This window comes from Manis pentadactyla, chromosome 4 (assembly GCF_030020395.1).
Source record: "Manis pentadactyla isolate mManPen7 chromosome 4, mManPen7.hap1, whole genome shotgun sequence".
Classification (NCBI taxonomy): Eukaryota; Metazoa; Chordata; class Mammalia; order Pholidota; family Manidae; genus Manis; species Manis pentadactyla.
In genome coordinates this window covers 33,167,782-33,192,466 of record NC_080022.1, presented here as the reverse complement: position 1 = coordinate 33,192,466, position 24,685 = coordinate 33,167,782, and the positions used below count along the sequence as shown (strand labels likewise).

At 40.8% G+C, this 24,685-nt stretch overlaps 1 protein-coding gene across 2 annotated transcripts; it reads right to left on the bottom strand.

Annotated features, from left to right (window-relative positions):
• Positions 1–1,858: 1,858 nt before the first annotated feature.
• Positions 1,859–21,597, bottom strand: YBX1 (Y-box binding protein 1). 2 transcript variants are annotated; one of them, XM_036892847.2, is made up of 8 exons: positions 21,289–21,597; positions 20,515–20,578; positions 11,223–11,256; positions 8,489–8,578; positions 7,890–8,192; positions 7,604–7,686; positions 3,005–3,270; positions 1,859–2,244 (listed from the first exon to the last, which is right to left on the bottom strand). In XM_036892847.2, exons 1-7 carry the CDS (start codon positions 21,452–21,454, stop codon positions 3,036–3,038), a joined length of 975 nt encoding a protein of 324 aa, XP_036748742.1. In that variant the 5' UTR covers positions 21,455–21,597; the 3' UTR covers positions 1,859–2,244; positions 3,005–3,035. The 2 variants fall into 2 exon arrangements, with proteins under 2 accessions (XP_036748742.1, XP_036748743.1); XM_036892848.2 differs by lacking the exon at positions 8,489–8,578.
• Between the last annotated feature and the right edge of the window lie 3,088 nt (positions 21,598–24,685).

Below are 24,685 nucleotides of genomic sequence, written 5' to 3'. Positions count from 1 at the left end.
AAAATTTCCTTCTTTGAAGTTCATTCCTTCAGACTAAATCCATTATCCAACAGCATGTCCTAGATTTTAATTCCTGGGTCACAATCTTCTCCACACCCAAAGGATCCTGACCACCATGGGTTATTTTTGACCTTTTCACTTCCAACACACACCTTGAAATTTCCTCACGTTATCATAACCTGTCGTAACAGTAAATGCACATCCTAAAGTTAAGTGTGCCAGTGTAAATCACTTGCTACTTTTCCAGCTACCTTAAATTTGTACTGAGTCGATTCGAAACACTCGCCAGCTTCTGCACCAATGGTCCAGTTGAGCCAGTAGCTATGCTCTTACTGGAAAATTAGTATCTATCTCTGGATCCTGGGATGAGGTTAAGTGGATGCCGGGAACATTGACAACTACAACCTTGCCTTCTCTCTCAATTACCATTAAGCTCCGTTTAAATCCAACCCTCCGCCTGCTGGGAATTCTATTTTCCTAGAGTATTTTCCCATTCTCCAACAATTGCTTTTTCTCTCTTCAGTCCTCCATCTCTTCAAGAGATGACCCACCCCCCAAATCTTTCAATTTTACTCAATTTGAACAGATAAATTGACAGGTCTCAATATATATGCTCTAACATGAGAACCTCTCCATCTTTTTCAAGTTCTGCTTCCTCCTGTAATTTTGAATGTTAGTTCCATCCTTGATACTACCATTAAATGTTTTACTATTATACAGAAAAGTTTTAGCTGTTTATTAAATTACCCTTTTTAACTGCAAGCTCTTTGGTTTCTATTACCAGTATCCTTTACGCATGCTATTGTTTCCTTGCTAATCCTAACATATTTTATCTTGCTGCACTGCCTAGACTCTACTACAATGTTCAATAAAAACCAGGATAGGAAACATGCATTCTCACCAGTTCCTCATTTTAATGGGAACAGAACTTATCACATACCTTACGATATGGCACTGGATTCCTTACTAGTCTCTTGTGCTCACTCTGCTCCAGTCACACAGGTCTTCTAAAGCAACGAGGTATTCATAATCGTTAAGGCTGGAGAACCACTATTGTTGGTGGTGTCATTTTCATGATATATATCCTAATTATACAATTATAGAAACAATACATTTTCTATACTACCACCGTGTTCAAGTATCTGTTCCACTATACTCTTCAGAACATTGACTGTTTTCATAAAAGGCAGGGCTGGTCCAATATTTGGGAGAAGAGTTTCAAAGAGTGTTGACTGATAACTAGACTAAGTCTACTGGAATATTTTCCCACTTCGTTCACCAGTCTCCTACAACTGAAAAGTACCAGTGCAATGCACCTGGCTTTGTGAATCCTGTGCACATTTCACTGGAGACGGCGCCACCACCTGGACATAAACAGCACAAACCCCTACACTAGATGTACCTGCCACTCTAGCATCCGCTATACAAACCTGCCACCTTTTCCCCTAGGCTCTGAAAACTGGCCAGGATGATTCAGAATGAGTCTCTATAGAGCAGTCTTCAACCATTTCCTAAACAAAGTCAAAGAGCATTTAACAAGACATTATAAAGGAATAGTGAGGATAGGTTTAGGTTACAAAGGAGACCACAAAATTAATTTCATTGACTTTACAACTGCCTCCTGGCAATGGGGACTTAGGAAAAGGAAAATGGCCATATTATCACAGTAAATATTTTCCAGTTTTTACTATGAGCACACAAATGTCTTCAATAAAGGATTACATTACACATTTTATGGAAATTTCTTAGAGTAGTTTTACCAGTGAGTATCACCTGTTTGCAGACAAGTTTAAGCTAAGGGTCCTATAACCAGCTATATACTTAGACTAAAATAAAACAAGGCAGAAATATACACAAAGACAATTATTTAAGACCTTTATTAACAGGTGCTTGCTGTTTGTTGACTTTTTTGAAAAAATCAAGTTGTAAACTTTATTACAAATTAAAAATGAGGTTCTTAAAAATCTCAACTTGACCAGATATGAAACAATTTAAAAACCTTTAAAGGTATATTGAGAAAAACCAGGCTTTTTTTTTTTTTTTTAAAAAACACGCTTGTCATTACCAAAAAGAGACATCTTTAGGTAAAAATAATAAAAACCCCATGCTGCATAGATAATGCAGATAGTTCCGGTTATCTGGTCAATGGGCAAAAAGCAAGCACTTAAGGTCTTCAGCTCCAATCTTTTGTTCATTTCTTATTGCTGGAATTTCATATTCATTTCTTCTTGTTGGATGACTAAACTGTAAAGGAAAAAAATTAAACATTATCTTGGAACAATTCACTGCCATGTTCTTTTAGTATACCAATCGTTCCAGATCACATTAACTAAGTAGGGATGACGTTAACAAATTTCATACTGGTGTATCCTAAGACACTGATTTACAACAGGGGTAGACATTGACATGAATGGTATGGGTCTGTTGCCTATTTGCCACCCAGAAAATAAAGAGGGAAAACCAAGTATTATGGCTGAAAAGTGGTAATTCCCAAGCCAGAGATAATTACATGCCTCTCAGTATCAAATACAAGGCTGAATGCAAAGGAATCTCTTAGTTTTTGAACTGATGCTATACTGCCACTTTCCCAAGAGAGACGATATTGGTCATCATCATCTATGCTATTAATTCTAGTAGCTATTCCACGTATTTTTGAAAATTAGTAAATCATCATCATAGGGTAAGGTCAGCAAGACTTTCCTTAGCTTGCTGGTGAAGTTCAGAATTTACTCAGAAAGATGACGAAGGCTCTAATATTCAAGATACAATGTGAAGAAGATAGGCCTCCAGATGTCAGAACTGAGGTGGCAGAGAGGCCAAGTGTGTCTCTGATATTAGTTATAAACAAACTAGAATAATTAGGTAATTTCAAGATTTATTTGCATGACAGCATTGTTAAGTAAAATGGTTACCTTACTTGGTGGACTGTTTTTTTTCTCTTCCAATGAATGGACACCATTCATTACCAGCCAAAAATGCCAAAAGGCTATCTAGGCTTACTTACCCGGATGATGGTAGAGATGGTAAGCCGGCATTTACTCAGCCCCGCCCTGCTCAGCCTCGGGAGCGGACGAATTCTCAGCTGGTGGATCGGCTGCTTTTGTCTCTTTGCCATCTTGTGGTTTAGGGTTTTCTGGGCGTCTGCGTCGGTAGTTGAAGTTGCGGCGGTACCGACGTTGAGGTGGCTGCTGACCTTGGGTCTCATCTCCTTGATTTTCCTTATCTTCTTCATTGCCGTCCTCTCTAGGCTGTCTTTGGCGAGGAGGACCCCTGGAATGAACGTCATACAAACTTGCAATGATAAAATCCTTTTTAACCCAACCACCAGCGTTAACACACTTGGTTCACTTAACTATTAAACCATATTCTGGCTTTTCTCTTTATCAGATAGTGGTCTGCAGGCAGATTAACAAAAACAAAAGCATTTGGCTCATATTTCACCTGAATGCAGTGAGTTCGTTACAATGTTTTGGAAGCATAAAATAGGAGATGAGCACCTAGAACTGGTTTTAATGCACTAGCAAAACTTTCACTCATAGATTATCTATTGCAAAAGTCCATCACGATATTACTGAAAGTGGCACGCCACCATTAATGCTTTGACGTCATTTTAAAACGGGCTTTATGGTAACTACGTTTGGGAACAAGTGTTATTAACCTTTACAGATGAAAGGTAGGAAATCAAGACCAAAGAAAAGATGCCCTCTTCGTATAAATGGAATTCACACAGCAACCATTATCCACTAGGGAATGCAAATCAAAACCACAAGATAACCACTTCATATCCACTAAGATGGCCATAATCAAAAGGTTAGAAAATGACCTGCCCTGGTAAGGATGTGGAAAAATGGAAAACCTCATACTTTGCTGGCGGAAATATAAAATGGTGCAGCAGCTTTGGAAAACATTTCGGCAAATTCCTCAAAATGTTGGGAGTTATGTTATGAGACCCAGAAATTCCACTCCTAGGTCTATAACCAAGGAAATATCCATTTCATGTATCATTAGAATTCTTACAACAAGAAAGTGGAAGCAACCAAAATGTCTACTAACGGATTAATGAAACAAAATGTGATGTCCATATAATAAAATACAATTTGGCCATAAAAATAAATCAAGCACTCACATATGCTACAGTATGCATGAACCTTAAAACTATACTAAAGGAAAGAAGCCAGACACAAAAAGCCACATATACTATATGATTCCATTTATATGAAGTGTCCAAAGCAGGCAAATCCAGAAACAGAAAGTAAACAGGAAAGTAGGTAAGTGGTAGCCAGAAATGGGGGTAGAGAGAAACGGAGTGATGAAAATGTGTGGAATTAGATAGCAGTAATGGCTGCATTAACTTTGTGATTATAGTAAAAAACAACCGAGTCACACACTAAACACAAAAAATCTAATGTTTGTTACATTCTGGCAATATATTATCTTTCAGGGGTCTGAAAGTTATGAGAACCAAAGAAAGTATCAGGACTTTTAATAACCAAAGGTGACACTAGGATTTCTTTGGCTGGCAATTATGTCAGAAAACTGATGTTTCCTTGGTCTTTCCTCCTACCCTCACAGAAACCCAGAAATGATTCATTATCATTCCCACAGTTTTGCAAACTCAAAACTGCTAGTCTAGCAAAATTGCTCCAGCTTTCCCCTGTAGCCAGAAGTCTGATGGTTAGCTGTCCCACTCCCTTTCACTGTGGCTAAGTCAATTCTCCCTATTTCTTTCTAATACGCCAAGTTTCCAAATCTTATGTTAGGAAATGTTCCACTGGTTATCACTTTCCTGTTGTAATTATCATGACAGCCCAAATAACCTGGGCTTTCAAATTCTTTACCTCCAGTTCGTTTCTACCTGGGTTTTCTCAATTTCAAACATCCCACTCTCCAATCACTTTAAATTTTCCTAGTTTATTCCTTCTTGCTTCTCCCATTATTTATTTCCACCATGAACTATATATAATCCAGTGATACTTTTACGTATTCTGCTGCTCACTCTACCTTAACATTTTTCTCACCTCTTTTCCCAAGTATAAAGTCCATCAGTAATCATCCTAACAATATCCCAACTTAGTATCTTCATTTGGGTAATCAAATACTGAATAAATCCAACTGCCCAATCAGCCTGCTACTCAAAATGGCTGGAAAAATACAACCATGCTATGTGGACCCACTTTAAATTTATGACCACTACCCTCTATCAGTTGATTTCCTCCATTTCTCTTCTAGAGATACTTCACATCTTGACCCAACCTTCCCAAACCTCCTCTTACCTATCCCTTTTCACTCCACTAACACACACACCAGTGCTCATATAGTCTGGACACTTACACACGAAGTGCCTAAAGTTCCTAGCAAAAAAGCCAACTCCCTACTTGTGGACAAAATCCTACCCTACCTCTAAAGACAGTTCCAGCAGTCACTTTCCTGCCAACTGTTCTTTTCTACTGCATCTCAGCCTACAAATATGCTCTTATTTCTCAAACGAATACCCTTTCTTGATTTGATGCCACTTTTCCCTCACTGCCACCTCATTTGTCTCTCAGCAAAGCTCTGCTATAACTTGTCTCCAAGATGCCTCTCAATTTGCGCTTAGACCTACATTAATCAGGATTTCACCCCACATATTATGGGCCATTTACTATTCATTTGAACAAGAAATTCCTGGCTAAATAGTTTGGAAAGCCCTTTGTTCATCAATAGATTCATTGTAAACTTTAAGGCAATTATCTGGCACTGTCAACTAGTCTATTCCAATTCAAGTGAGACTGTTAAGTCTAATTTAAAAAGGCAACCAGTAAAATTGAAGCACTCAACAAGAATTCATGTGCTACTTTTAAGGGCACCAAAGAAACTAGGTAGAAAATTTAAGCAGCTCTATAGTGTGACAAAGGTAAACCAAGGATTCTTCTGTTGACACCCATGGAAATAATGCATAGATTTCCTTGAGAGCCTATTTTAGACCAGCTTTAAAAGCATTTATCATTGCTTAACAAAATTATATTTTGGTATTATGTGCATTATTTCAACAAGGTATCTGTATCTAGATTTCAAACTAGTCTGAACTATATAGTTCAGTTCAAGATCAACAAAGCCCAACAATCGGCCAGCATCAAAAATAATCTTCCTATTGGTATTATTTTTAAAAATGGCTACTATCCAAAGCAATCTGTTGATTCAATGCAATGCCTATCAAAATACCAGTGCCACTTTTCACAGAATAATACTAAATAGGCAGAGGACCTGAATAGACATTCTCCCAAATAAGATGTATAGATGGCCAACAGGCACATGAAAAGATGCTCCACATGACTAATCATCAGGGAAATGCAAACCAAAACCACAGTGCGGTATCACCCCACACCAGTGAGAGTGGCTAATATCAACAAGAAAAGTGTTGGCAAGGATGTGGAGAAAACAGAACCCTCATACAATCTTGGGCAGCATTCGCCTCTCAAAAAACTATACCATGTGACCCAGTAATTCCACTAGTAGGAATTTAACCCAAAGCCACTAATTTGAAAAGACATATGTACTCCTATGTTTATGCATTATTTTAAAAAGCGAAGATATAGAGGCAACCTAAATGTCCATCTATACATGAATGGGTATGGTAATGTGGTAATACATACAATGGAGTATTATTCAGCCATAAAAAAGAACAAAAACTTGCCATCTGCTACAACATGGATGGACCTGAGGGTACTTGCTAAGTGAAATAAGCCAAACACGGAAAGACAAACACCTTAAGATTTCACTTACATGTGGAAAGAACAGAAATACAGGCTCATAGACACAGAGGACAGGCTGGTTGTTGACTGCCATAGGGGAGGATGGGTGAAATCGGTGAAAGGCGGGGGGGATCCAGCAAAAAAGCCAGTGAAAATGTTTGCTTATCTTAGTCTGAGTGATGGATACTTGAGTATAAACCCATGTCAAAATTCACTGAGCAGTACACTAAGTACTGTGCATTTTGTTATGTACTTCAAAAATAAACATTCTTCCCTGCTAAAGAGGGAAAACTCCAATCCTATGTACAACACCCAACACACAGCTAACACAATCACAATCTCTTGGTGGCTTGAAAAATCAGAAATCTCTAATTTTAGTGAATTAATTTTCTACACTGAGAAGCGATTAATAGAAAATCATGCTACCTCAAAGGAAAAATTCTGTCTACCTTTTTTTATGTTAAGATGGTGCAGTTCAGATGCTAATGCTTAAAAGGTAATGCTAATTTCTACCTTTCTTTCTCCCTCTAAATGAACAGCAGGCCTGAGATGTAATGCTACATATCTCAGAGTTTAAACTATTCTTACCTGTTCAAGATTAGAAAATTTGAAATTCTACACCCACTGAAGAAAGGAAAAAAACAACTGTCATCTATTCAACAGACCTGTCATCTATACTAGCTGTTTTTAACCAGTGTCAACAAAGCAAAAAAAACATTCTCAAAGATAACTGACTTCAGGTTCACCTCTTAGGCATCCAACAAAAGAAAATGTGAAGTGTTAACAGACAAATGACTCAAAAAGACCACAGGAGAAGCATGATGTTGAGCCCTATATATATGCTTGAGAAAAAACTTTAATACAAACCATACCTGCGGAATCGTGGTCTGTAACCCCGATACATATTCTGTCTCACTGGTCTACCTTGTTCTCCTGCACCCTGGTTGTCAGCACCCTGAAGAGACAATGGAAATCAAGCTGACTGGGATCAGTAACATTAGAGTAAAAATCCAATCAGACAAATCCAAAGTCTGAATACAGGAGTTAAAAATGGGTAAAACTACATAGTAACTGTGATTGTACTATAAACTAAGTAACCTGAATCAAAAAATGCTTATCATTATTAACAGCTCCAATATAGGGGAAGATGAAACTTACCTCCATCACTTCTCCCTGCACAGGAGGGTTGGCATACTGTGGTCGACGCCCATAGGGTCTCCGCATGTAGTAAGGTGGGAACCGTCGCCTGCGGTAGGGCCGGCGCTGTTGGGCCTGGCCTTCGGGAGCACTCTCCGATCCCTCATTCTTTTCCCCACTCTCACTATTCTGGTAATTCTGCTGGTAATTGCGTGGAGGACCCCTGCGACGTGGATAGCGTCTGTAATGGTTACGGTCTGCTGCATATTTACTGCCTTGCACTGGAACTCCACCAGGGCCTGTAACATTTGCTGCCTCCGCACCCTATAAAAGCCATCATATATTGACAGTGACAATGGAATTGAGCACACTGAACAAAATTTACACAAAGTAAGAAAGGGTCTATGTGGCCAGGGGTGCATAGATATGATTAAATATTAATTCCTCACTGTTCTGAAGAGATTGCCCTCTAACTGCAGTCAGCATTATTAGGCTTGATGCACCTGTGTTCATGTGGTCACCTGACCCATTCATCCACATTAGAGCCACCATCCTGATGGATGACATCACCAAAATATTTCCATACTGAAGTCAAACCTTTACACAAAAAGCATCCTCACCTTTTCTCCTTCAACAACATCAAACTCCACAGTCTCTCCATCTCCTACACTGCGAAGGTACTTCCTGGGGTTATTCTTCTTTATGGCAGTCTAGTAATATCACATTCCAAAAACAGATTAACAGGGGAGAATAATGTGTTTTCATTTAAAATGTACCAGAGTATTATTTTAGCTTGGATATACACTTAAAATTAGCTTTAAAGAGACTAAACCATCAATAAATTTAGGAAAACAGGGACCAATCAATGCTACCCCCAACCTCAACCAAAATACTCCAATCTTACAAGGCCCCAGCATTTTACCACTATTTTCCAAACTAAAGAATTTAATACTCAAGACAGATGCAACAATATATATTTTTAAAATGCTTTTTGTGAAAGCATTGTATGTAGCTTTGAACAAGCGAGGACATCCATCTATCCCCCAAAGACTGCACTTAATAGTAGAAGCTAGCCCCACACAGGGCCAGTTTAGATGACAGGAGAGTTTAGTTTTACATGCTTCAAAGTTGACCACACCAACTTTGTCCCTGTGACCGCATCAAACTCATATACAAATGTCAACCAAAATCCCTTCCAACCTGTCTGTAATAACACTTCAATGGAAATGCAATTCATATGTATTAACTACGCCACTCTTTATATTACCTGACTGCATGGGAGAGCTGGTTATTACCTCCCCAGAATACAATAAATCTCACATTGTGTTACTTGTTCTCCAGACTGCTACAACAAAGTGAAAGGGAAGAATAACACCTCACATTTGTGTTAATTATTTCTATGAAGTCCTTTTGTGCATTATCTATACAACCTCATTAATGACAGATGATGTGAGGTATTACTGCTCCTTTTTTTACAGGTAGTAAAACAGGCTTTAAAGTTAGTGGACTTGCCCAAGGTCATAGTTACTAAGTGGCAGGGTGTGGACTTTTCTCAATCCAGGTCTTGGGACTCCAAATCCTGTGTTCATTCTACTCTGCCATAACAGTATCTGTTACAGGATCACTCATGCATTTCCATTCCAGAGGAGGCAGGACAACTAACACATCTGAAGCCAATTAAGTTAAGTTGCCCAGAACTGCAGTCTCCTTGATACACTACTAAGACCTGAGCAGCGAAAGTCCCAAGAAACAACTAAATAAATGTTGAAATCATTTCCAAAATAAAGAGGAAATCATATTGGTGACGCCAAGTGGGTGAACACATGTTCAGCCAAATAATTGATCTCATCTGTCATCTAAACTGTCACAAAGTTTTCATACCTTTCATATATAGCCAACTCTCAATTACCTGCAGTCATAGGGGATAGCAGAAATATGGATAATTAAAATCCCAAAACTCTTAAGTCAGTCAGCATCTTCAACGCCCTTCCCAATCTCCCCAAACCTGCAGTGTTGCTGCCAGACACAGCAAGATGGACAAGCCTTCCTGCCTTTTCTTCTTAAGTTCTGCAAATTCCTTTGAACATGCAGAAGGGAAGTACGAACAGATAAGGAGTTGGCACTAGATTTTGTAAAACACAAATTTGTTTTAAAATAACATTTTTTCCATATTTTTGACCCTGCAATTACATAACAGGGTTTTGGTTACTAGCAAGTGATCTGGTTTCCCCCTTGATTGCCACTGAAATGCTGTTATATTAATTTCGGAGAGCTGCAAAGCACTGACTCAGAAAGCCCTGCCTGAGAAGTATCATGCCACCCAAACTCTCACCTGCCTGAATAATGGTGAGTGTGGAAATGGACTTTATGGCATTTTTGGTGCCTTGATTACACCATAAACGTGGTTAAAAAGTTCTAGAGTGATTTTCAATATGAGTTGACAGTATTTCAATGGTTTTAGAGAAAAAAACTGAAGAGCACATAAATATACGTATACAAACTTGTTTTTTCTACCAATTGCACACCTGTAAGGATAGTAAAGTCCAATGGAACCAACGACATATGTAAGTTTGAGATAGTGTTCATTTGGCACTGGCTTATTTTAACAAATTCCTTAACACTCAAAAGCATTTTTCAAAATATTCTCCTTGAATAGTACTTGAGAAAGTTCAGCATACAGCACCTGTTAGTTTTCTCCTCTCAGAAAACTGAGGCCAAGCTAAAAATTATTTAATAAGCAATTACCAACTTTTCCACACTGTCTTTTCACTTAACCTTAAATTAGTGAAGATTTATGAATTTTTCAAGCCAGTCCAAATTCTCCAAAGGTAAAAAAGAAATCTTACCCATTCAAAGTGCCGAAGAACCTATGTTACTTTGCTAGTTTTCTAGCATCCAAGTTAATGTTTTGCCTCTTTGTTCTATTTTCTCCCATGATTACTGTGATTTGTCCTTACCACAGAAGTAAACCTAACAGCATTTGGAAACATCTTATCAAAAGTTTGTTATGTATAGCAATATTATTAGTTCAAGTTTTGGTTAATGGTAGTTTTTTGTTGATCTGACAGTAAGTTTGAAATTCAGGGTAATGAACTGAGTAGATTCAACATTAAAAAAACTCCAATGATTAACCAAATACCAATTTGAAACACCTATTTTAATTAAGCCACTGCCAATCCAATGTTTCAATGTGCATTTTAGAGCATGCTAATACTCTGTAGGAAATCTAAAATTTTTGCTGGTTGGATTTAATAACCTTTTTGCAAGGACCAATCAATAGCTGAGAAGACATCCAACCCTTTTCTTCTCACAAGCCTTGAGCCAGAAGTGTAAAATATCCACCTAAGCACTCACCTGGTGTACAAATACATCTTCCTTTGTGTCATTCCTGCAAGACAGAACCAAGTTTAACAAGTTAGAAAATGGAATACATTTCATCATTTTGCCAGATTAATATATTTGGCCCTTTGTACATTTCCCCCCATTTTTCTTACTGTTACAGAGACTTTCTGGCTGTCAAGCAGCCATTAGGAAATTTTAAAAAATGAAAACCAAAATCAAACTATGAGTTCTACTATAAAGACTGAACAGTTGTGGTTATAAACTACAAGATCAAAAAAAAAAGTCTAAGAAATCAAAGTGTGACCTACTATTATGCCATTAAGAGGGTAGCATCCTGTCATTCCTTATCCTATTAAACATTAACAATGCCCCAGCACACCTCACTCTTATTTTTAGAGCATAGCTACTAACACTGAAATATAACACAAATGTGTTTCCTTCCATTAATTACTAGCTTCCTTTCTTTCTCACTTCATCCTCAATCATTTCCCTCTTTACTATTTCTAACCCTCAACTCTCTCTGAGATCATAAAAACGAACACCAGGAGGTGAGCCCTAATCTAAACAAGAACTTTAGGTGATAAAGATGTGCCAGCGTAGGTTCATCCATTTTAACAATGTTATCATTTTGGTGTAGAATAGATAGTAGGAGAGAGGTGTGTGTGTGCGTGCGTGTGTGCATGCAGATATATGGGAACTGTTACTTTCTGCTCAACTGGCCATGAACCTACTACTACTCTTAAAAATAAAAGTATTAATTGGAAAAAAAAAAAAGACCACAACAAAGTACAAATATTGATGCTACCAATATGCACATCATGTGGCAAGCTCTGTACTGGAGAACCAAGGAGGTAAAGATGAATGAGACTTTTACTAGTATACACAACCCCCTTTCACTTCACATTAGACACGATCTTCCATCAATCATCAGTCTAGTCAAACTCTTGCTAAACAAAATATGGTTGAAATTATTTCCTACAGGACTTTGAGTTGAATTCAAATTGAGCATAAATAACATGGCCATGTGGGAAAGAACAGGGGCTAAATTATCAAGTAGGCAGACGAGGCGTGACATGATAAAGTTATCAGATGTTAAAATTTAGTGGCCATTATTATAGGAAGACTGAAGACAAGAGGAGCCCAGTTAGTTATAAAAAAAAGCTACTCCAGAAGTACAGACTAGAACAGATGGAGGACTGAACTAAGGGGTTGTGTATGAGGGAGTATGTTTGAGGTATCTTGAGGTAAAATGAGAAAATATCTGTGAATAAACTAATGTTAAAAGTGAGAGAAAAGTGGAAAAAGATTTGAGCTTTTAGCTTTGAGACTGGGGTTCAGGTGATGATACTATAAGCAATAAGAACCACTGGAGAAACAGATCCCCCACCCTCTTTATTCTGTCAGTAGGTCAGAATGAGGTAGACAGGGCCCAATAATAGTTCTAGGGTTTATGACAAAAGGACAAAGGTTACAATGAATTAGACCGAGTGGCTTAGTGTTGGCTCCTTGCTGATCCACGGAGCAATATATGCAAAGAATTAATAGAACAGCTTGGATTATTGTAACATGAAGACATTTAATTTATGGGAACACAATATAATTATACATCTTTAAAACAAAAACCTCCACACAAACCAGGAGGAATACTGAAAAGCTACTTGAGGCATGTGACTGAAAACTGAAAACAAGCTAGCTGAGCATTAGTAACACCTAGGAAATTAATAGTTGGTCATAATAATGCCTGCCTGTCAAATAGGTCCACAGGTGTCACACAAACAGCTCCATCACCACCACTCATTAGTTATCTCCAACATGACTAAATTTCAAGCCCTAGGGTTCTAGTGGGGAGTACAAAAAAACCTAGTAGAGTAGGAAAGGTGAGCCAAGTCTAGAACTGTGATTTTCAACAGGTCAGGACTGACTGCTGCAGGGCATTTAGTTGTTCCAAAGACAGGGGGCACTATTTGCATTAATGATGGTGAAGGATGGCAGGCTTGCTGGATGACTAGAAAATTTGGGTATCCAACCGGTTTTTTGTGTAAGTAAATTATTATTTGAGTTTCAAATGTAGTTATTTTACACTGTTTTATAGTACAAGATAGGCAATACACACAAGGTAATGTCATTCCCTGTTTAGGAAGATGTTTTGTGGGTACACAGATGTGTGGAAATCAATATATGTTTAGTAGTGTGATGCCAGACAACATCATACTCATTTACTCCGTTGACACTAAATCAGCCTACTAAGAGTACCAAAAGCAAAAGTGTGTATGGATTTTAGGAAGAAATCTGACAGCTCAACACACTTAGCCAAGATAGAGTAGCTGTAGTTTGGATGCACTAAATTACCTAGTTGCAACTTATTAAATGACCACTGCAAAATTCAAGGCATGGCTGAAATGAAAACCCAAGTTTTAGTTCTCATTCTACTATTAATAGCTGTGTAAACTTGGAAAGCTGCCGCCTACTAACTGGATCTTTTTCTTTAACTGCAAAATGGGAAAAACTAAACACATAATAGATGACATTATTGAAGGCTTAAGTTCTGGATATAGTGCCAAATCTTTATGTGTACCGTTCAATCCTCACTATCCTGAGATAGGTGCTACTATTAATCCCCCACTCTACAAATTAGGAAATTGAACTGTGGTCAATCTGCTCACAGTGGCAGAATATTACTAGACAGGCCCCAATCTTTACTATGTTGAGAACTCAAGAAGGACTAGGTCAGCAATCTTTACATTCTAGCTTTGGAGGTGGAGAGATTATAGCATATGGTTTCTTCAATTTTTGGAGAGGACAACAAATTATCATCCCTACACTCACTATGGCTTGGCTCACAAGCCATACAGAAACAGCTGTGAGTGGTAGTTTGTTGACCTAAGATCTATAGTAACACTGGAAAAAATGCATGCCCATGCTAGAGATCTTAAGAGGGAAAAGCAGCAATTAAAACAAGATGACCAAAATGGCTCATCAACAAGCATATGTTTAACCTTTAGCTATTACTAATCTGATAGGAGGGAACAGAGGTATCCCCAGCACTGCACCTGACCTTCTATGGGTTATTCTGAGAACGAAGAGGCACACTTCTGCCTTTACCAGACAGGGCAGACAAATTTACAATGAGCTCCTCCCCACTGGAGGCAAGTACGTCACTAGGACAAAGACAGTCATACCATTGTCTAGTATCCAGCATACTGTAGGAACATGGTAGGTGCTTTATTAAATTTTTAAAAAAATACTTGAGTGCCCACTATTTACCTAATCCTGGCCAGCTTTTCAAATGAAAATGTAATTACTAACACCTTTTACTTTTCTGAATTCTATTCTGTATTATTATTCCATCTTAGTAGTTCTTCCTCTAATCTGCCACAAGCCACTGGGCCTACACAGGACAGCAAGTCCAAAGGCCTCATTTGTTTCTTTAATAAAGCTGAGTATTTTTACCTGTGCTAGCTAGCTGGCTAGGCACTGTGCTAAGTGCCAGAAATAAAAAATAATACATGGCCTCTCCTCAAGGATTTCAATCTAGAAGGCCACCACCACTCAACCCAATGTAGCAGCTCTATTACCAAATAAGGTTTTCTGCATAGTAGATTTACAGTAGGTTAAGTCATACTCATCAGAGAAAGATGAGGGAGGGAGGAAGCAGGCAGTACATAGAACACAGTGGTTGAGAGCTCTTTATTAGAACTACTGGAGCCAAGACTGGAATCCTGGCTATCCCATAATGAACTATGGGATTCTGGACAAGCTGCCTCCTTTGTGAAGTAAGAATAACACCACTTGGCTACTAAATGTTAATTATTTTTTTAAAAACCTCATAAAGGTTTTTGATTGAACGTAAGCCCACCCACACTGCTGCCATATAAAAAGAAAATGCAAGCCGAATATCTGTTTTCTAGTAGCCATAATAAAAAAGACAAAAGCAGGCACAAAGTTTTTTCAACACATAGAAATATCTTACATTTCTTTTTTCTTACTAAGTCTTCACAATTTGACTGGTATTTTACACTTCTGAAAAAGTAAATTCACACATTCAAGTTGTTTAAAACAAACACCCAATTTCAGTATCAGTTTTAAAATACAAATTAAAAATTCAGCTTCTCAGATGCACTAGCCACGTGTCTTGAATGGCTACTGTACTGCACGCACAGCACAGGCTTACAACATTCCAACATTCATTTTGTATCATGCATCAGACCTCTCATTCTCCTGCAGTTAAGTGTACTCTTTCTGCTGTATTCTACTCTACCTCTTGTTAGTAAACTACTTACTACTGAAACATTTTTAATGAAAAACACACTTACTTGGCAGGTTTTCTCACCTATCTAGATGTATAGTACTGTCTTTATTCAGCAAGTGAGACATAGTACTAACTTTCAAGACAAAGGAATCACATAGCCAGTGGCCAAAGAAAAAAAGGGGATACCATCTTAAGTTAGGAGACTGCTAAAGAAAAAGGAAGAGATCCTACTGGGATTTAAGGAACATCCGTTTCTTCAAAGGTTCTGTCACAGCACAATGAAGGTAAAAACATGTAGCCAGCAGCGCTGAACTACTATACTACTAAGTCTATCTATCCAGATTCAAAAGGGTCTTAAGATACCCTAAAATCTTAGGGAACATTTTTTGCCAACCCACAGCATTGCCTTAAATGAGACCTACTCTATATAAAGCTGAACTATCTGTAACTGAATGCTTTTATCCCATCATGTTGCAGGCTGCCACACCAAGCCCTTTTAACAGCTTCACGTGTCCAACTGTATAATTTATAACCCTATAGCTGTAAAAGCCTACGGATTTAGCAGCTATATGCTCCACAACACAAATCATCCAGATTCCAATTTCCAGGTCCTGCAGATGGTCGTAACATCACAAATTCCATTATCTTATTACTTGTTCTGTTAAACATCCCTCACACCCAGCGGACACACTCCTATTTCCTGTTATTTTTTTCTCCCATTCTGCCTTAGACGGGCTAGTTGTTTCCAAGGGCTGAGATTGGAGGGGAGGAAACTCAGGAATTACAACCCCAGTACTAGCAAAACAGCAGGTGAATACACTAGCTCTCTATTCCAGAATATTTTAAGATGAGAAGGTTTTCCGATCAGTGACCTGTTGAACATGGTGACTCCTGGCCAATTTTAAATTAGTGGCTAACATAGTCAGCATATAACTTAATCCTAAAATGCCCTGTACACAATTCATTGTCTCAAAAGAACCTCAGTCAGTTCTAAAGAAACCAGAATATACTGCTTTTTAGACTGCCAATGACACATCAGTTGGGGACTACTTGAGTATCTTTTTATAGCTCTAGCCCATCCCATCCCTTGCTTAGTATTAGTAGCACATGGCCAAGTCTTGAAGCCTTCCCCAAGAGCCACAGCATTTAGTCAGTTATGTTACACACTACCTGTCACTAGAGACAGAGTTCACTGTGTGATTAAGTTAACATCAGTCTGCAACAGCCCAAGAGACTCGGCAATCATCTTAACACAAGTCTACAAAAGTTAAGAACCAGACAGTAAAAATTTTAGGTTCTGCAGGGTCACAGAAATATATAAACAACCCTCTAAAAAGATAAAAACCATTCTTAGCTAGCTTGCAGGCCATATAAAAACCATAAAGAGGTTCAGAAGTGAGATCAATATCTAATGTTCTCTCCCTTAATTCATTAATTGCTTCCCAGGCTATATCCATTAACTCCTTTAATTTGTAAAGCCAATCTGCACACTAAGCTTACAGCAATCCCTAACTACAAGAAATAGTGGGACAGTAGAAAGCAAGCTTCTCAAATCTGGCAAACTGGTGGTCAACACACAAAAGCTTGTGACATGTTAAAGATTCATTTAAGAAAATATATTACAATGGTTAGGAATAAGCTACCCTAAGAAATTATCTGTATGGAGGACAACCAAACTGAGAATGACCAGGGTCTATTTTCAGGGACAGTACAACAGCAATGGTGAACATAACCTCCAGAGTAAGAAAACAGTTCAAATCCTAGCTCTGTTTTCTGGGGCAAGTTACTCAACCTCTCTGTGCCTCAGAATAGTATACCTATACCTCAAAGGTTGTGAAGGTTAAATGAGTCTGTTCATTTAAAGCATTTACAACAGTGCCTGGTATAAGTGCTTGAAAAACATTAGCTACTTTTACTTATCACCACTGTGGAAGAAGTCATCTTTATCAGTTACATACACATGGAATCCCCCAAAGATGAGACACCCCCACCAAAAGGGAGATTAAACCAGACAGCCATGACTAAGTATCTCTGTAAAGTAGCAAAGACTTCCCATGGTTTGGTTTATAATACATATTGGGCAATAAATTCAAATGCATCAACAGAGGCCAAACAGGAAGGGAAGTCAACAATAGGAGAAAACTTAGCCTGACAGACTGGGGTTAAGTAAAGAGAATGTACACCTCATTTACAAGTGGCAATGACACTCACCAGGGCAGCTAATTTTTATTTACATGGACTACAGACCCTGAAGCTAAAACTCAGATAAAAAAAAAAGTCTGGTTATTTTTGGTGTTATCTCCCGAATTTTAAATGCCAGTAAATAGTCCTAATTCTTTTTAAGACACAGTATTGTCCAAGAAAAACATCTAGGGGTAGATTTTTAGCTAGGTCACCAGTTTGTCATCTGCTCTGTATGATTCTCTTTGTGCCAAATTCCCTGCTCACCCCCAAATTTTAGGATGCTTCATTTAGTATCTCACTCTGGAAAATAGAATGACATTGCTATTCTGGTGCCTATAAGATACATGTTCCACTGAAAAAGTTAGTGAGTCATGCCAACCTTTGATGAATTTGGTGAGCAAGGATTAACCCTCAACAACTGGAAACAAAAGACAAATTTTAGGTTTCTAGATTTCAAAAGCAAAGAATCAAACCTTGAAACCACCGATCCCTGCGGCATCATTCTAATGACACCTTCAATAGCTTTAACTTTTTCATAACAAAATAAAGTTATGGGTGGAGGGAGGTTAACAAACCCTGCTAATTAATCAATACAATTACCTACTGCAGACACAACAAATAATGAATTTCTCAGAATTCCTAGGTTACATAGCCTAACAAAATCAAGTCAAAAGTTTTGAGGTCTTAAAAGCTCTATGTTCTTATTTAGTATGGTTCATACAATAAAACCATCAGGAGAAAAAAAACCTTTAAGAAAATAATTTAATGAGATTAACAATTACCATATGAAATTTAGTTAGAAATAAAATTTTACATAGAAAACACATTTTTCTCCTTTAGAGCTACAGCACATGTGTTTCTCTGAAAAAGCACCAGGTGCCTCCAGCCCTGTCTATACTGCTAGTAGCTTCTAGAACCACAGTTCTTTGACATTAATTTTCCCTGAATTAAGGGAAACCTCTCCTGGACTTAAATGCAATCAGATTCTAGCATTTTACTCAGATTCACTGAAATGACCAGATTAAGCACGTTTCAATCACTTAACTTGACAAAGTAGGACAGTCCAAACAAAGGATCATCAAAAGCCAGTTTACATTTAACTTGCCCTCGAGGATGACCAATTGAGTAGACCACAAGAGGGAACCGAAATATACAAGGAATGGCATCTCAGAATAAAAATGTAAATATGTAAAGAACTACTTTTTCACCTTGGGTGTCAACACAATTTGAAAAACATAATCTATGCACGTTTAACAAAATGCACCAAAACCGAAGGCACATGCTTCAATTTCTAAAAGCATACACAAACTGCAATCTAACCACTGAAAAGGGTGCCATTAGTCCCTTCTATCATTATACACTATTTTTCAAGGTATGGCCCGTAAGCTATAAACATCTGGAATTGTTAGAAACGCACCCTAGATCCACCCAATGAATCCAAGCTGGGAAGGAAGAACTCAGGAATTTGCATTTTCAACAACATACCAAGGTTTAAGCCCATTTAATTAAAAAACCATTGGTGTAAGGGTTAGGCCAATAAGGACAACCAAACTAAGATGGATATACTAACTGAAATGCTAACAAATTCAGAGACCAAACAAAAGTGCGGTCAAACACAAGCACCAAAGCATTCATTCCCTTCCGTCTTCACTAGGTAAGCCATTATCTGAAGAACTGATTAAAAAACAAAAGTAGCCTTAGCCTGTCACGAAGGCCTGTTAAGAACAAATGTAAACAAAGATTTTCGAACAAAACGTTTCCCCACAACTGCAAACATAGAAAACAGGCCATTAAATAGCTTACACTCTTTTGCTTTGAGCGTTTCTACAATACTTGGTGGTTGAGTACCGGACGCTTTTCCACCAGCCAATTATGCCTGCCTGTAAGCAAGCTAGATCTTGCCCATTCGGTTTCCTGCAGTCGTGTCCATTTCACACACACATCCACATTGCTTCCTACTCAAATATTCTTTTAAACATCTGTTTAACGCCTTCTCAAATAGGATGCAAGGAAGACAACGCCCCGTGCCCTGGCACACCTGCCCGGCCACTGCTCGCACCTCGGTACCCGCGCCCGCGGGCTGCACCACCAGTCCCGGCAGCCATCTTGGAAGCGATGCCCGGCTCACGAGGCCGCCAAGAGCGCGAGAACCGCGTTACAGTCGCTGCCGCCACACCCCCCACTAACCATACATGTAGTTTGTAGCTTTGCCCGCAAATGCTAACAATGTTACGACCAACAGAGGCAACGCTAAACTACAAAGCTTTAATGAATTGACTTAACAGGTGTGATTTAGGGACAGGTAGAATTGAAAATTTAAGAAGGAAAAGGGCCATTTTCTTCTAGATGTTCCTCTATGAGTAAAAACTTACCAGAGCAGTCCTAATATAACATTTACCCGAGGCATCTTCAAGACAGCATAAATTACATTAAAGGCAATACAACCTTACGTTCAAGACGACAGGACCGCATAAACTTGCACTGTCCACAACTGTTACCTCCAAAGGTTACGTTGTAAATAATCTATATGCTAATTAGGTCAATTTACAATACCAATTTCAATAACGTATTTAAGAATGACAAATACAAAAATGCGAAGGTACCGAGTCTAACATAATATTACTGGGGCCTTAGTTTCCTCAGTTCACTCACGCGGACTGCCTTTTAAGTTAGCTTCAGAAGGTTTAGCTGCACAACAAAGACAACCCTTAGATCCGCTAATTCCTTCAATCACCAAGGACAACAAAAATCACACTAACACACCAGTGGTAGCAACCTATACATGCTTAAACAATTCCAAGTCTGCAAAGCCTACGGGTGGAGCAGAGCATGCAGTAAGTAGGACCGAGGTTTCCGTGGCAGTCATCTCACCTGTTGATGAAACCATATCCGTTTCTTACATTGAACCATTTTACTGTTCCCAAAACCTTCGTTGCTGGAGGGGGTGAAAAAAAAAGCCCACGATTACCAGACATCCTTGTTTAAAGCCTCCACGCTCAACATCCGGTCCCTCCCGCACTCCCCGGAGGCAGCGCGCGGCCACCTGACAGCCTTTCTCCCCAGAGCCCGCTGGCCTGTGGCCCCGGCGGCGCTGCAGCGCTGCACGTGGGTGCGCTCGAAGGCGCGGAGGCCGGAGGGCCAGCCAGGGGAGCGAGCCCAGGCTGCGAATGCGCGAAGACAGCCGGCGGGAGGGCGCGGCGGCTGGGCGCAGAGCACGTGAGCGAAGGGGAAGCCGCCCGGCCCACTCCGGCCTGCGTAGGCGGCGCGCCGCGCCCTCAGGGTACACGCGGAAGGGAGCGGGCTGGGGGACGAACAACGGGGTGCGGGCCCGAGCGCACGCGTCCGGCGGGGAGGGGTGGGACCCCGCAGCACACGCGGTCGAGGCGCGCGGCCGCCCGAGGGGGGAGGGGCGCGCGGCCACGCGGGGTCCACAGGGGTCCAAGGAGCGCAAGCGCACCTACCGGGCACGCGGGCCAGCGTCCGCGAGGGCGCGAATGTGGGGTGGGGGGGTTCTGGGGGAGGAGCGGCCGCGCGCCCCGAGTCGGTCCCCGCCGGCCGCGCGCCCCCCGGCTCGCCCCTCTACGGGTAACGGTTCCGCCACCAGGCCTCCCTACGGCCCCACCCCCGTACCCGTCCGGCCCTCACCGATGACCTTCTTGTCCCCGCCGGCAGGCGCCGCCGATGTGAGGCCGCCCGGGCCGCCGCTCCCTGCGCCGCTGCCCGTAGTGCTGGGCTTGGTGTCGGCAGCGCTGAGGGCGGGGGCGGCGGGGGGGGCGGCGGGCGGCTGCTGGGTCTCGGCCTCGCTGCTCATGGTTGCGGTGATGGTGACTGGGGCCGGCTGCGGCAGCTGCGGCTCCTCCCGGGGTGTGATGGTAACTAGGCCGGCGGCGGCGGTGGGGCTGCTCAGGGCTCTCTGGGGTCCGCTCTCCGCTCCCGCTACCGATCGAACTAGCGAGAATGGCGGGACGGGCGGGATAAGCCTTGAGAGCGACCCGCCCTAAGCTTCGTTCACTGGCCAGCTATGCTGTCAGTTGCACCACCTGACCCCAGACTCTAGCTTCTATTGGCTAACACCTTATCACTTCTCTACTCTCACTGGCTCTTAGGCGGCTAATTCGGCCGACCTACAACCGTTCCTGCCTCCGCCGCCGCCATAGAGACCGGAACTAGAATTAGAGTAGTCAACACGAGAACCATAGAGTACTCGAGAGGAGGGGCAGAGAGAACGTGATTTTCACGAGGCTGCAGATGGGGCTGCCGGGCCGCACGTTCAAGGTTGGATCGTGGTGGAAGGAAACGCACGGCCAAATGCCTGAGCCAGGATTATCCGGACTGACCCAGGGGTTTGGGATTGGGTCCGACGGCACTTTAGCCCCATGTGGAAAGAAGAGCTCCCTCCCACCCGGCTCGAAATATGGTCCTTGTGACCTCAGACCATTACTCCAGCTAGAGCTGTCCTTTCTACAATGGCCGTGTACGTGCAGCACAGCCGAGGGTTCTGCAACAGACGTACACGTATGCACTCAGAGTGGGTTTTCAGCTGAGTAGGCATCTCTCAGACCGCGCCTGGCCAGCCCAACTACGGCGGAGGGCGGGGGTGTGCTCCGTGGACTCGCTTTCGATCCATCTTACCAGATAGAAGGACACACCTTGTATCGGCCACAAATCAGATTTAATTCCAACTAACGTTTATTGAGCCAAGTTAGGCAATTTTCATGCATTTTATCCGTACAATACCCATGTGAAGTAAGCATTACCTACCCACGATTCACATATTAAAGTCCTCCACCTTCATTCGTTCTTTATTAACCGTCTACTGTATGCTGGAGATGGACTAGTTCGCGAGTCAGTTTTTACCTCCTTAAATTAAGTCTAGGGGCGAAGGCAGAAATTTAAACCCTCGACACTCCAAACACTCCAGGACGGCAAAAGTCACAAAGCATTTTGGGAACTGGAAGTGGGAAGAAGGTGGAGTGCCAGCTCCAGGAGTTATAACGCAAAGGCCTAGAGGCAAGGAGAGATGGGGTCTGGGGGAAATCAAGTACAGTAATCCAGTACGACTAGAACGAAGACACTGGGTTACAGAGGTAAGCAGGGTCAAAGTAGGAATATTTTATTTGAAATTTACAAGGAAGTAGTGAGAGGGTTCCTTTTATTTATCCTTATAGTTGCAGTGTTGTTGTTTTTTTTAACGTCTACTGTGTGGAGAATGGGTCCAGGGACAAACATGGAAGTAACGGAAACCAGTTAGGCTAGTTCAGTGTTCCTTACTCCATCATACCTCCAAGGCCTATCAATTCCACCTAATAACCCTCCTCCCCTCTTCAGTTCTAGAAATCTCTAAATGCCAGTCCAGTCTCTTCATTTCTACTGCCACAACTCCGGGCCACCATCATTCTTTGCTTAGAGCAGGAGTAGACAAACCTTTTCTGTAAGGGACAGACAGTATTTTAAGCTTTGCAAGCCTGGTGATACTGTCTCAACTACTCAACTTTAAATCCATAAACAAAAAGTAAACAAGTACACCTGTGTTCTCAAAAAACTATTTATAGACACTGAAATTTGAATTTCATATAATTCTTATGTGTCACAAAACTCATCTTTGATTCTTTTCCAACCATTTAAACATTTTAAAACCATTCTCAGTTCCAAGAGCCATTGAAAAATAGCAAGTGAGATCTAGCCTACCAGTTGTAGTAGTTTGTTGAGCCCTGGCTTACAGGCACTGCTGTGGCCTCCTGGTCAGTCTTTCTACCTCTTTTTTGTTCTATTTCCCACGTCCAGTTTTCTTTTCAAATCGTCTGATTATGGCACCGTCTTACTTAAAATCCTCCAGTAACCACAACTACTTTTAGGATTGTTCAAATTACTTAATGAGGTTTCCTGGACTCTGTGTATGACTTCTCTAAACTTAACTCTCACTCTTCTTTCACTGTCCTTGTTCAGCCTTCCAGGTGATCTTCCAGCCGTTGTCTCCTTTGGGATATCACATACTATTCCCTCTACTTGTAACACTTTCTCCCTTGGTCTCCTTTGCCTGCTTAACTCTTCATCCTTTAGGCCCTGCCTCAGATGTAGACCCTACTATCCTAATGCTGTTGGACTAATGAAATCTTCCCTGCGAGACTATGAGTTCCTAGAGCATCTAGCATAGTACCTAACTTCTTAATACATTTGTTAAATGAATGATATGGTATGGAAATGGATTGGAGAAGATGGTACTGGCAGCAGCAGGTCACTTGGGCAGCTGTGCCAGTAAACCAGGTGAAAAAAGCTTGCAGCAATAATGGGCATGGAGCAAAGTGGATTCTAGAGCTGTTATTCAGTTGTCCCAGCTCCAGGTGACTTTTGACTGTTAAAATATTTCCTCAAAAGGCAGTTCTGCCAATACTGAGGACATTTAAAAGTGTGCCCCATAAACGTGAGTGCTTTACAAGAGTTACAAAGACAGAACAAAGGTACCAGCACCTCTGAGAGTAAGTGTGCAGTGTGCAACCTTGCCTGTGTAACCCCTTTAAAGGGATGGCTTCTCAAGCAGAAATATAAATTCTACTTAACACTTGTCTTTAAAAGTGTTACTTGAAAGTATCATTATTTACTTATCCAATTACTTCACTACGCTCTTTCTTCATGCTCAATGAGCATAAAGATGAACTATGTAAGAAACTGGTCTCCTTGTAGCCACCTCTCTGCCACTGCCAACATGGTACTGAAGCACTGGAGGATAAACAGTTCATGTCAAAGTTCATCTCCTGTTTCAAGGTGGAAGCTCTCCACTCCACAGTTCTGCTAGTCTGGTCACCCTGAGAACTCACACTACTGTCCAGCATGGTGACTAGTCCAGACCCTCAAGTGCTCTGAAAGGCAATGGGATTCATCCCAGGAATCTCCTTTGCAAATTTTCACCTTGTCCCGTCTGACTGACTCTGGCCCAACAACATAATTCCCTCTTCCTGAAAAGCCCTCCCCACCCTTATCTCCTGGCTCATTCCAACCACTCTGTCAACACTTACCTCAAATATTATTACCTCTTTCTCAGCCC